The sequence below is a fragment of the Zingiber officinale genome, chromosome 8B (assembly GCF_018446385.1).
Source record: "Zingiber officinale cultivar Zhangliang chromosome 8B, Zo_v1.1, whole genome shotgun sequence".
NCBI classification, from domain to species: domain Eukaryota; kingdom Viridiplantae; phylum Streptophyta; class Magnoliopsida; order Zingiberales; family Zingiberaceae; genus Zingiber; species Zingiber officinale.
Window position 1 is genome coordinate 9,843,454 of NC_056001.1, and position 13,999 is coordinate 9,857,452.

The following is a 13,999-nucleotide window of genomic DNA, read 5'->3' on the forward strand; positions in this document are numbered from 1 at the left end:
CAGTTGTCGCCCGGATGGCCCCTTCGAAGGACAGAACTAGCCGATCGCTAAACTTGTCACCAAATGCGTCCGATCTAAGGTAGTTCTGTTTCATCACCTGGAAGCGGTCAGCTTCTTCGTCCTTGTATTCCTTTAGCGCCGCTCAGGAGGCGTCGAGAGCCCCTTGGAGATCTTCCTTATCTGCCTGCAGTTTAGCTTCAGTGGCAGATCGGCTCTCTTTCTCAGCTGATAGCAGGTCGGTCAATTCTGTAACGCGCTGATCCAGCGCTCGGACCTGCACCTTCATCGCGTCCAGATCAACAACGACCCTATTTTTTCTGTTGGTGGCCACAGTGATCTGGTGGTCATGGGACTTGACTTGGACTTCGAGTCCAGCTACCCTGGTTTACAGTCCGGAAGATTTGTGTCGCTCGGTCGCTAGCAGTTTTTCTGTCTGGGTCAGCTCAGACCTAAGCGTAGCATACGAGGGCCCTTCAGCTGGCGCCCCTCCAGAAATTTGGAGTTTCTTCAACTCCTCCCCCAGTTCGGCTAGACGATTGCTGACTGCAATGTTCTCCACCCATTGCTGTGTTCGGATGGGATAAGGTCAGGAACCTGGTGAAGTCGTCAAAATAGCGTGTTAAGAAACATACCCCGGTGACTTGCTGCATATGACTGTCCGCTAGCTGACCGGGAGTCATCAGGGCAACCCGAGCCCTCGCATCTTCCCACGTCTTGTTAAGCGGCCCTCGGATGGTAACTTGATGCTCGGGAGCAGTAGGCTGATCCGCCGCCAAAAGGAACTCCTCGGTGGGAAGACGGAGGACGAAGTTGATCACTCGGCGACCGCTCGGATCCGATTGGGAAGAAACGGCTCGGCTGGATGACTCGCCGAGCGGCGCAGAAATAATGTCCGAGCGCTTGAGCCGAAGGCGAACCCGGGGCAAAGAACTAACGGGTTGCGCTCCAATTGAAGCTGCTGGCTGGTCGAGCTGGGAGGGAGTCCGATCAGACGAGATGACCTCAGGTGCTGCGGGTAGCGGGTTGATTGCCTCTAAGGGGGCGTCGACTGGCCCACCTGCGTATGAAGATTGAAAATCGACCAAAAATTTTGATGAACAAAAAACAGAAAATAGCCAAGTAAAACAAAAAAGGGTTTCTCAAGTTCATCAAAACAGAAAAACCTGCAGCACTGAGTTCCTTCCATCTCCTCTGTGGCTAATGTTTGTTATGCTCTTCTGTAAGTCTGGAAACTGTGGCCAAGCAAGAAATCTGTACATAGAAAGACGAGCGAGCTGCATTTTGATTTTTGGCATTATTCCTCTTGCCTCGCCAAGGAATCAATCACACACCCGCTTTCGAGTCGACACCATGTCCCATTAGTTTCTGTCTTCTTCTTCTTCTTCCTATAGATACCGCGAGAGATTGAGATGGTACAAATTCACTTATTTAGAATTATATGTATATATAATGTTATCGTCTCAAACCTTCATCCGGAGAAAAACGTTTTCTTAAAAGAATTAGCAAAATAAATAATAGCTGATTGTAGACTTGTAGTTAAGATTAGCCTCTGTTTCTACGTGTTTGGAGTGTTGTTGTCTGAAGCTTTTAGGTCCGAAGTCCTAAATCTACAATCTCGTAGGGAGTTCCTTGCCTATCCATATTCCTATGTCTATGTGCATGGCTAGGCTTCCTTTTGTTGTTGTTGTCTCTTGCCTGTTTCAATCTGTCTCCACTTCGCACGCGGAGCGTGGAACGGTGGAAGGAAGATAAGACTTGGATTTTCACTTTTCTCGTTTTATTTACTTTTTTCCTTCGATCTTGTGCCTGTTTTTTCTTTGGCTAAAGACTGCCATTTTTTTTGTAGATATTGTGGAGATCCGTGCACGATAAAACGTTGTAAAGTAAAAGTTTGATAGTGTTTGCAGCAAAGATTATTTGACTGCCTCGATCGAGTTGTTGTGGAATTCGATCTTAGTTTTAAGATAGTCGACTCGAATATTATTTGACTATCTTAGTTTTGTATTATCTTCAATTTTGTATTCAGAGCACTATAGGTTTCCATTGAGCCATGAAATATACTGTAAATAAATATTTAAAACTCTCTGCCTGTAAATTTATTTGAAATATATAATTTGTAAATTGCGTCAAAATTTATTTAAACTATTATTTTATAAGGAAAAAAGGATATTTAACTCAATCACACAGAGCTGGGTCCCACCCGCCCAACAATCTGTCACGGTCAACATGAAATGTCGGCGTGTCGCCAAAACATTTGCTGCCGCAACTGAAATGGCCAGGATCTCTCCCAGTTTTCCCTCCATTGAATCTTGACCGTCCACTTGGAGACTAGCGACCGTCAGATCAATATGATTTCAACAGTACTTGGAGGGAATCCCAAACTCAAAAAAGCAAGATGTGAAAATTGCAACGCGACAACGGACGACTGACGCAGAACTTAAACCGCTTAAAGCCACTCGCAATGGAAGGCGAATTGGCCCCAGTCTGCCTTTGAACCGTCCGATCATTTCTAAACGGCAGCGATCTGCCTTTCGAGCAGTGAAGTAGCCAGAGTACGGCTTCGCGAGCCTCCATGGTTCGATAAATAAGTGCGTCAATCTGCGCCATCGCCGATGCTTAGACCTTCATTCCTTCACTGATGGAGGACTAACCAAGAACATCTGCAAGCGCTTTCTAGGGTTTCAATCCAGCAAGGGTTTATTTTCTCCGCATTTTTGCTTTCTTTCGTTGGTCCGCGACGAACTATTTCATACATATTTCTGTTTCGGAATCTTAACTTTATTGTCTAAAGCTTGTTGCATTGCAAAAGACAGTAGCTTTATCTGATCGGTGTGGTCAAAATTGGATCTTGGATACCCTGTGCTTGCTTACCTCTTTCCTCCCAACTGGTTTTGGCGTTGGGTTTTTCTTTTACTTTAACCTGGTCTGAGGCCCTTGGATGCCGTGTGTCTTTTTTAGCCATCGTAGCCTGTTCAGATGACGACCGTTCAATCTTCCCTCTTGTATTTTTTCAATCAGTCTGCTTTCGGTGATTCAAATGTTCACACTTGAAGGTAGAGAAAGATTGCTAAATCTTGTTGAATGTGCCATTTTTATATGTCCCGTTAATCACGGCTGCTCCAAGTTGAGTCACAGGAGACTGATCGTTGAGAGAGTTGGAGAAGTTGCTTTGTTGAGATGGAAGGGGTGGAAGAAGCTACACGGGCGGCCGTGGAGAATTGCCACAGAGTGTTGAGCTTACTGACTGAGAGCCAAGATCATCCCTTAGCTTGCAAAAATCTAATGGCGGAGACGGGGGAGGCTGTTTCTAGCTTTAAGAAGGTTGTTTCCGTGCTCAGTAATGGTGTGGGTCATGCAAAATTTAGGAGGCCCAAGAATCCTCAACAGCTCCAATTTAATCATAGTATTTTCTTAGATCGCACAGTAGTACCTAGACCTGACCTTTCTCCACTATTGCTCCAACTCCTTCCAAGAGACCTACCACAAAATCCAGTCATTGGCTTGAGCTCCTCTTCCAAACTTGCTTCACCAATCCCCTCCAGAATGCTTCTTGATAACCCTAGAGTGGAAATGGAGACTGCTTCCAAAAGCAATGTTCAAGTTGCTCTCAGCAACCATTTGCCTGCCCATCTTCATTTCCTCCATCAGCACCACAACAGCCAATTGTTTCAGCTTAAGCAACAGCTCAAGCTCCACAATGGAATGTATGGGAGGAGCAATAACTCGAGTTGCACAGGGACTGTGTCGTCTTCGAGGTCCTTCCTGTCATCCCTGAGCATGGATGGAAGCATGGGTGGGAATGGCCTTAATCTGATTCGTGGATCAGAGTCGGTCAATCCGATAAACTGGCACCTACCCAACAGGAAGAGGTGCACTGGTGGAGGTGATGAAGGGAATGGCAAATGTGTAAAAGCAAGCAGGTGCCACTGTTCAAAGAAGAGGTTGGAGCTTTTCTGACATGATTTCATTTCTTCTTTTGTTTTTTTCCCCTGCAAGAAGCTGCTCTGATTTAGATGAAATCAACCCTTGCTTGTTCTTGTACAGGAAATTGAGAGTGAGGAGATCCATTAAGGTTCCAGCTATAAGCAACAAGGTTGCAGATATCCCTTCTGATGACTACTCTTGGAGGAAGTATGGGCAAAAACCAATCAAGGGATCTCCGCATCCTAGGTATCAAGTAGCAAAAACTTCTAGTTTTCTTGTCTTTTCAAAACTCAGAATTTAATAACTTTATACAATAGATGTTTATAGTTCAAGTCCAACACACTATTCTCTACCTTTGTTGTCATACTAGAATTGTCTCAGATGAAGTCAACTCATCATTGATAATTAGGTTTAGAAGTGCACATACAATACTGGCAATTTTCTTATTCTTCAAGTAAAGAAACTATAAGGCTTTATTAGTCTAGTTGGTCTTCTTAGAACTACAACTGTCATTTGCCAATTCTGTAAACTGTAAGGGATTGGTGGTAGTAACATTAGGTAGTAACATTTCTTTGATCTGCAATTAAAACAATAACTAGCAGATGAGACTATTGGTTCTTGTGTAAATTTAAGCGCATAATTGTTTAATCTGACCTTTAAATACCAAAATCATGAACGAAGAGCATGCTAAATATTTTTAGCGACAACAAATTATCTTCATAAAAGCATTGTGGAACACTTTTGCCATATTTCAGAGTAATCTCTTCAAATAAATGGTAGTCTATGCTCTGAAATGCTGTAGCATATTCAGCTTGATTCAACATTGAATGCTATTCATTTGCTGGTTATTTTTCAATGAAACCATCCAATACGTTCATCTGCCAAAACTATGCAGAGGATACTACAAATGCAGCAGTGTGCGAGGATGCCCGGCGAGAAAGCATGTAGAGAGGTGTGTTGAAGATCCAACAATGCTGATTGTGACATATGAAGGAGAACATAACCATGCCAAGTTATTGACTCAATCTGCTCACACATAGATGTGGTTCAAAGTGGCATTAGCACTAGTTGAAACGTTATTTTCATTCACTAGAAGCCACGAGCAGCTTGTCCTGTAAATACTCCTGTTCAAGAAAAACAAAACAGGGTATACTTATTAGATGGTTTAACTTTTAGAATTCCATGAGATAGTCGAGGAATGCGCATTAGGAGGGGCACAAAGGAATGTTTTCAGTTGGTAGCAAGAAAAATTATTGACGATGGGGTAATCTTGTAACCTTTCTATTTGCTCCAATATGAACTAGTTTAGTCGGGGGAAAAAAGTGGACATTGTAGAAGAGAAGCTGATGGTAAAGAGCTAAAATTGTCAAAAACACCTGTGTTTATCAAAGTCTTCTTCATTCTTGCCTGTGCCTGCCTAAACAAATACCAAATATTTTTGGGTTATTTTCATAAGATGGTTGATCGAGCAGTAAGTGATAACCATGCAAGCTGAGCAGTCAGTGCCGTCTCTGGTATACCGTAGATGGATTCATGCAAGATGACAAGCTCCAGCTGGAAAAGCTTCATGGCGAGTATAGGAACAAACATCTGATGCAGCTGCCAGAGTTTGCCTGCATTGAAGATATTGATAGCAACATGTGAGACTGTACATGCTGTGAAGGTAATGAATTCTTGAATATGGTTGCAGTACTTGCTGCTTAGCTATTTGCAGACAGTGCCACAGGGTGAGAACTCAAGCTTTGTTGTTGCATTCCTAGTGTTTCAACTAGAAAAATTGATGCAATATGTAGGCTTCAATCGTTTGCCTGCCTAAAGAAAGAGTGAAATGAAATGGTTTAGCAAATATGAACTTTTAGAGAGCATTTTCCATGCCAACGATGACACTGAGCATGTTATTTAGAGAATTATACCACAAACATCTAGACAGAAAATACGCTTTAGATAAAATTCACTACATAAATGAAGTCCTTCCATAATCTATTTGGTTATTCTTATATCCATCCTTATCTTGATCTGTACATAAACTTTATCATAAATTGCATGGATAGCTTGAAAACACTTAGAAACAATTTTCATTGTCTTCCACATTATTATATCCATCATTGAAACAAACTCTTATTTACTCGAACTCAGCAAATCCAGTTTCTGAACTCTAATACATGGATCAAACCATTTCTTGAATTAGGATTGCCATGTCAGAGCATGCTGGAGAAGGTAGGTAGTAGTCAGTTTGACAGTGGAATAAAGATCGTTCAGTTAATGCATGTGTTGTTTTGAATATTATAAAATAGCATGTGATTAGATCAGGTCATCCGCCCTACCAATATTGCAATGTTTCAATTCCTGCCAGGTTTGAAAGAAACCAAAGCACGTCAAGAAAATTGTTGGTCTCGTATCTTCCCTAAACTCTTGATAAAGATTTTCTGATGATTAATATTTTTATTTTTTTAAATAAATAAATACTATGACGTTATGTTTTTTTTTCTTTCATTTTAATGGATTAAACGACCGATCTGATCCATATTCTCTGTAAATTTTGGTTTGCCCTGTTCTATAACAATAAAGCCAACTCACATTCCAACTCACCAGAATAATCCTCAATTCTCAAATTAATACCGCCTTTTAATTCCTTCCTTCTGCTCGATTTCCTCCCTGAATTAACACTGAGACAGCTAATGCCAAATCCGTCGTCGTCACTCCAATCTCCAATTCCGATTCCGTTTCCATTTCCATGGGCAACTGCGTCTCCTGCTCCTGCACCCTCCCCGCCGGCGCCATCGGCTCCGGCGCGAGCTCCATTCAGATCATCTTTCCCGGCAGCGCCGAAGCCCGCCACATCGACGGGCCGGCCACCGCGGCCGAGCTCATGCTCGACGCGCCCGGCCACTTTCTCGTCCGCGCGAGCTCCCTCGGCGTCGGCAGGCGCCTCGTGCCCCTCCCGGCCGATAGGACCCTGGAGGCCGGCGAGGTCTACGTCATGCTCCCCATGCGGAGGGCGAACGCGATCATGACGACGGCCGACGTGGCGGCGCTGGCGTCGCCGGATGCCGCCGCGCCGGTGGAAGCGGGGCCGCTCGATGCGCCGAAATCGGAGATGGACGATATGTGGTCGCGGAGTCTGAGGACGTGCCGATCGAGGAGACCGGCACTGGATACGATCGATGAGGAGGATAAACCACAGGAGAAGATTGAAAAACTATACATGTAATTCTGTACATATAAAATTTATTATACATATGAAAAAAACAATCTATATAAGGCTTTGCATTCTCCCTTTATGTGCATTCATGGTGCATTTCTACTGATGCTGGTTCTCTGTTCTTCTTTCTCATCTTCATCTTTTGAGAAAGAAGATAAAAATGAGAAAGAAGAATAAATTACGGTGGGGTTTGAGAGGCCATTTGAGAATGCTATAGATCACAAATCTTTCTGTATAGACACCAAAAGTTATTAAGCTATATATGATTCTGTAGCTATTACCATTGTGTTTACTGACAATATTGATTTCATTTATGTTATTACTTTTTAAATGCACTTTTGTTAGAAAAGAACTGATGATCTTTTAATAATCAGCATGATAAGTCAATTCAGGTACTTGTATGAATATCATGCCTTGGGATAATAGTAAAATAGTTAGATTGAAAAGATTTAAAGTTGACTATAGTGTATTGCAGCGATTTTTTTTTTTTTTGAGCTGAATACCTAAATTAAAAATAAATAAATAATAAATTTATGATAATTAAAATAAAGGTTCCTTTTAAAGTAAAATTTATAGTTAAATTTTGCTTAAATAAATTTAAAATTATAGCATGCAGTTCGATAATATAACCACCGAATTAGCACGTCCTTTGTTAAATGTCATTTAAATAGGGTTCCAAGAATAGAATTGGGGGAAGGAAGGAACACCGACTTTCCCTTCTGCCTTCGTCCATTCTTTTTGCCCCGAAGAAGTCGCGCCGTCTCATGGCCTTCTCTTACCATCTTCCCCTTCCTCCTCGATCAATTTATCTTTCGAGTTCCCCGGCCACGACCCTTGTGCTCCTCGAGCCGCCATTCATCTCGCCGGTTCCCATCCTTGAAAGGATTCGCCCCATTCCGAGGAGGCGCCAGGACAGGAGGAGTTGGCTGATGTCGATTCCTCTGAGTCCTTGAAAAGCGGTGCTGCAGCCGGAGCCATGAAGTGCTTTTCCTGCGTCAGTTCGCGTCATCTTCGGGAGGCTCGGGAACGGCCCATCGAGCATCCCTCGTCCGATTCCGAAGGTTTGTCTTCCGGTGGTTGATGCAATGATGCTTGTGCAGGTACAAGATCGTTTCTCGGTTAGGGTTTCGCGTGACTAGTTTTCGGTTGTTTGAGCTCAGAATTGGAGGGAGCGGAGGCAATTTCTACCGATGCGGCGACGAACTCGGCCAAGAGGTTTACCCTCCGGCAGCTCACCGCCGCCACCCGGAACTTCAAGATGGCTAATCTGATAGGAGAAGGGGGTTTCGGATGCGTCTTCAAAGGGACGTTAGAATCTGGCCAGGCAAACAATGATGCTTTCATTTTTCTCTTCTTTTTTTATTTGAAAAGCTCAGATTTTGTAATGGCGTTGATCTAGCTTTTGAAATTTGAATAATAGGTTGTTGCGATTAAGCAGCTCAACAAGGATGGGACGCAGGGTAGCCAAGAGTTCCTCGTGGAGTGCTTGATGTTGACGATGCTGCACCATCCCAATCTCGTCAGCTTGATTGGGTACTGCGCAGAAGAAGAGGAGAAGCTGTTGATTTACGAGTACATGCCACAGGGGAGCTTGGAACAACACTTATTTGGTAGGCTTCCTCTCTCTGTGCTTCTACCGTTGTTGAATCATTAATTCTCGACGGAGAATGCCTGCTTCTTTGCACATCTGCATAAATAAGACACTGATATCGATAGTCTAAAACCATACTTTTGCTGCATGTCTCATGAGTTATCTCTTCCCCTTTCAGATTTGCCACCTAATAAAGAACCTCTTGATTGGAATACCAGAGTAAAAATTGCTGTAGGGGCAGCAAAAGGGCTTACATATTTGCACAATGTGGTTAACCCTCCTGTCATTTACCGTGACTTGAAATCAGCAAACATACTTTTGGACGATGAATTCAACCCCAAGCTCTCTGACTTTGGACTAGCAAAGCTTGGGCCTGTCGGCGACAATACTCACGTCTCAACAAGGGTCATGGGCACGTTCGGTTATTGCGCCCCAGATTACGCAATGAGCGGCAAATTAACCGTTAAGTCTGATGTTTATAGTTTCGGTGTGGTTCTTTTGGAGCTAATGACGGGAAGGATGGCTTTTGACTGCACTAAGAGATCAGGGGAACAGAATTTGATTCAATGGGTATGTTTTTTTCTCTTTCGAAATACTTCTTTGTTTTTCCACCCAACAACAACTATTATCACTATGCCTTATTCCATTAGGTGATCTATTATATCATCTATATTTAAATAAATTTTGTCTTATTTTATTATTATTAAATTTTTTTTAGTCTTTTATATTTGATGTATGTATTTGTCATAGTTTCATATTGCCTAACTGAAACATTTATTGATTATCAAAGTACATGTTTATCATTTCAAACATGTCTCACGAAGTTTTTTCTCAATAGATTTAATTCCGACTTTTTCTATAATATTCTCATTTTTTATTCTATACAATATCATATATCCACATATTCACCTTAATATCCTCATTTCTACAACTTTCATCTTCTGCTTATATGCATGAATTATATATCAACATTAAGCAACATATAATATATCTGGTGTAACCGTCATTTTGTAGAACTTTTCTTTAAATTTTAAAGGTACTTTATGATCATATAAAATATCCGACATTCTCTTCCATTTTAACTATCCTACTTGTATTTTATGTAAGACATCTCTTTCAATTCTTTCATTATTTTGTAAAAATAATCTTAAATACTTAAACTTTTAATTCCAAATAACTTGTCATCTCCTATCTTAACTATTGTCTCATTACGTTTAATATTACTAAACTTAAATTATATATATTTTATTTTTATTATATTAAGCTTAAAATCTTTCACTTCTAGTATTTTTTGTTAAAACTTTAGTTTAATATTTACATATTCACATATCTCATCTAATAAAATAATATCATATGTAAATAACACACATACAGTATTATGTCTTGAATGTAGCGTTCATGATTAGTGTAAAAAAAATAGAGATTTAGAATTGGTCTTTAATATAATTTTATTTTTATTGAAAATGTTTCAGTTAATCTGTCTAAAATTTTGTCGTTACATTCTTATACACATCTTTAATTATTTAATATAGGTTATGCTAACACTTTTTTTTTAGAATTCTCCCTATAATTTCTCTTGAGACTCTATCATAAGATTTTTTTAAGTCAATAAATATCATGTGTAGATTCTGTTTTTCTATTCTATACTTTTCAATTAGTTGCCTAAGAAAATGTATAATTTCTATTGTCAATCTTCTAAACATAAATTCAAATTGTTTTTTGATCATCGTAATCTCCTACCATAATCATTTTTTTTATTACTCTTTTCCAAAATTTCATAATATGAGTTATTAATTTAATTCCACTATAGTTTGCACAATTTTGTACGTCTAAAATACTTACCTTCTATTAATCAAATATTTTTTATTTTAAATATCATGTTAAATAATTTTATAAATCATTTAATACCTTATGACCCTCGACACTGAAAATCAAAATATCATCTGGTCTAACAGTTTTTTCATTATGCATCCCATTTAAAGATTGTTCTACTTCTGAAATTTGAATTCTACGATAATAATTTAAATTTCTATACTCATTTGATCTACTTCAATTACCTAAGTTAAATTGCTCGTTTAAACCTGCATTTAAAAGTTGATGAAAAAATATTTTTCATTATTCTTTTATTTCTCCATTATTTACTAGTATCATTTTGCATTCATTTTTAATATATCTTATTTGGATAAGATTTCTTGTCTATCTCTCTCTAATTTTAGCTATTATAAATGTTTTCTTCCCCTTCTTTTATATCTAATTTTTGATAATCCATTCAAAAGTTTCATTCTTTATTTTATTCATTGCTTTCTTAGCCTTCTTGGTTATTGTATATTTTTTAAAATTTTCCTTTGTCTTACAAATATATAAGTCTTTATCGGTGGTTCATTTTCCTTTATTTTCTCATTTCACCATCAAGATTCCTTATTTGATAGTGCATGCCCCTTTAATTCACCGAGTACACTCTTGGTTATTTTTTTTTTTAACTTTGATATCATTTTATCTCATGTTGTATTAGAGTCATCATACATTGCACCTAATACTTGTACTCTTACCTTCTTCTTAAATATGTCTTATTTTATATCCTTTAACTTTCACCATTTAATTCTATGAATTATATATATATATATATATATATATATATATATATATATATATATATATATATATATAAGCCCTTATTTCTTGATCCAAACTCATAACTCTCGTGCACGTTCTCATAATACTCATTATTCACTCTGATATGTCTATTTAGATAATCTCCTATTAAAATTATTTTATTTGACGAAAGTATTTATAATACTTCATTTAGGTCATCCCAAAATCTTGATTTGGTATTTTCATCTAATCCTACTTAAGGTATGTTAATTATTTCTATAGTTTTTTCATCACTATTTATTGGGGTTCAATCAAAGTCTTGCATTAGAAAGATTTGATAAAGATCATGGGTTTAAAAGGATGTAGGATATCTCCATTGACATGAGACCTTTTAGGGAGAGTCCAAGAGCAAAGTCATGAGGACATAGGCCTAAAGTGAACAATATCATGTCATTGTGGAGATATATGAACATCCTTTGGGCATAACAAATGATATCAGAGTCATGGTCCAGACCAGATGTCATGTGGGGTGGCGTTGAACGAAGTTGAGGGTATGCCCAGGTAGGTCAGGTTGATTGGATGCTTGCAGGGAGGCCTAGAGCAGGTCAGGATGATCAGATACTTGTGGGAAGGCAAGTAGGTTAGGGTGATCAGATGCTTGTGGGAAAGTTCGAAGCAGGTCAAGGTGATCGAATACTCGTGGGGAGGCCCGAAATGGGTCATGATGACTGGATGCTTGCGGAGAGATCTGAAGTAGGTCAGGGTGACCGGATATTTGCGGGGAGGCCCGAAGCAGGTCAGGGTGATCGAATGCTTATGGGGAAGGCTTGGAGCGGGTTAGGGTAACCGAATGCTCGCGGGATGACCTGGAGTGAGTCAGGATGCCCGGATGCTTAGGGAAGGTCCGGAGTATATCAGGGTGACTGGATGCTCGCAGGGAGGCCCAGAGCGGGTCAGGGTAACCGGAAGCTTGCAGGAAGCCCGAAACAGGTCAAGAGTGACTGGATACTCAGGGGAAGGTCCGGACCATGAGAGTAATTATGGTCATTCGTTTGAGGGGAGGATTGTTCTGGTTCAATCAAAGTCCCACATTGAAAAGATTTAGTAAAGATCATGGGTTTAAAAGGATGTATGATATCTCCATTGGCATGAGACATTTTTGGGGAGAATCCAAGAGCAAAGTCATGAGGGTCTAGGCTTAAAGTGAACAATATCATGTTATTATAGAGATATATGAACATCCTTTGGGCGTTCAATAACCATTTCATTTGTTGTTTTACTTTTTTTTTTAGTATAATAATTTAAAATTTGAGTTCTCTATTATTTTTGTCTTCTCACCTATTTATTTTATTTTTTGTATACATAAAATAATAATTTTTCTCATAATCATCGTATCTATTATTTTCATTGTTTTACTATATTCTATATTTTAAATCTTAGACTATTAATTTTCTATAATATTTATTCTTATTCAATATATGGTGTGTCAGAATTTTTGTCTATTTAATACTACACCCAAGTTCTCATGGAGATGATCGGTCCTTATCGATATGTTATAGTTGGACTCTGTAATGCAAAATCTTATATATTTAACACTACATTCGAGTTATAGAGATGTAACGATCTTTATTGAGATGTTACAGTCAAATCTTACAACACATTCCTTCTAAGAAACAGACAACCTAACATAATCCTTTTTTTCGACAAATTAACTAAATAGTATCCATATGTATGCATAATGTCATATTATTGTGGATTTAAGAGTTTATGATGTTTTTGGTTTTACAGTCACGTCCTTTCATCAAGGACAAGAGGAAGTTCATCCAATTGGCAGATCCCTTGCTCCATGGGCACTACCCTCTCCGACCCTTCTACCAGCTCGCCGTAATCACTAACATGTGCCTCCACGATCAGCCCCACATTCGACCTTCGATGCAAGAGGTATCAATCGCCCTTCAACATGTCGCCTCACAGCCCTATGTTCCCGACATCAACCGGAGATCCAACTCTCACGAACTCAAAAGCTGAGAGTAAGCTCTGATGGCAAAAGGAGTGCATAGATTGAGTTTGGGAAGTTTGTTTCATAGTCTTACTGCTAATGCTCGAGCGTTCACCAAAACTACCTCCTAAGCTTATGTATTACATCAACATTTTAATATGTCATTCGAGTTAACTTAATGGCTATCAACGATGTCTCATCTTACTGTACAAGTAGTCTCTGCAACTCAGTCAGTTCGACAATCAATACTGGGCAGTGTTTTCGAAAGCAATTCAAGGGGTTCGTAGGCACATGCTGTACGTACCGCACTGCATTTCCTCTATATGATGCAAATGTGTTACTATCTTCCGTGTCATCAGATTATACCCAAACTAAGTTGAAGGAGGATGAAAAAAATGTGGTCAAACAATATGTTACCATAGATTGCTGTATCTATTAATAAATTAGCTCATCCATTATCAAAATATTCTGTTCGCCGCAGAACACCAAATAACACTGTTTTTTACAAGATGGAACTCGCAAATAAACCAAAAGTGTCGTGACAATAAGACTATAAACGTTAGGATGAGAAAACGACTTGACAAGAAATATTTAACTCCAGTGAGAAATATTGTGTAAAACACGACGAAGCTATCAAAATTATGCAAGATCTGATAAATACAATCAAAACCTTCTTCGTGTGTAACATGCC

The 13,999-nt window shown here is 39.3% G+C and overlaps 3 protein-coding genes across 3 annotated transcripts; all 3 read left to right on the top strand.

Annotated features, from left to right (window-relative positions):
• Positions 1–2,595: 2,595 nt before the first annotated feature.
• Positions 2,596–5,218, top strand: LOC122014311 (protein WRKY1-like). The gene is made up of 3 exons (XM_042570507.1): positions 2,596–3,941; positions 4,045–4,170; positions 4,820–5,218. The coding sequence occupies exons 1-3, from the start codon at positions 3,178–3,180 to the stop codon at positions 4,962–4,964; spliced, it is 1,035 nt and encodes a 344-aa protein (XP_042426441.1). The 5' UTR covers positions 2,596–3,177; the 3' UTR covers positions 4,965–5,218.
• Positions 5,219–6,531: 1,313 nt separating this feature from the next.
• LOC122013484 lies at positions 6,532–7,135 on the top strand. Its single transcript, XM_042569763.1, has one exon. The coding sequence runs from the start codon at positions 6,659–6,661 to the stop codon at positions 7,133–7,135; it is 477 nt and encodes a 158-aa protein (XP_042425697.1). The 5' UTR covers positions 6,532–6,658.
• Positions 7,136–7,797: 662 nt separating this feature from the next.
• Positions 7,798–13,772, top strand: LOC122017658 (probable serine/threonine-protein kinase PBL21). Its single transcript, XM_042575325.1, has 5 exons — positions 7,798–8,187; positions 8,287–8,450; positions 8,547–8,736; positions 8,896–9,287; positions 13,098–13,772. Exons 1-5 carry the CDS (start codon positions 8,103–8,105, stop codon positions 13,335–13,337), a joined length of 1,071 nt encoding a protein of 356 aa, XP_042431259.1. The 5' UTR covers positions 7,798–8,102; the 3' UTR covers positions 13,338–13,772.
• Positions 13,773–13,999: the final 227 nt, after the last annotated feature.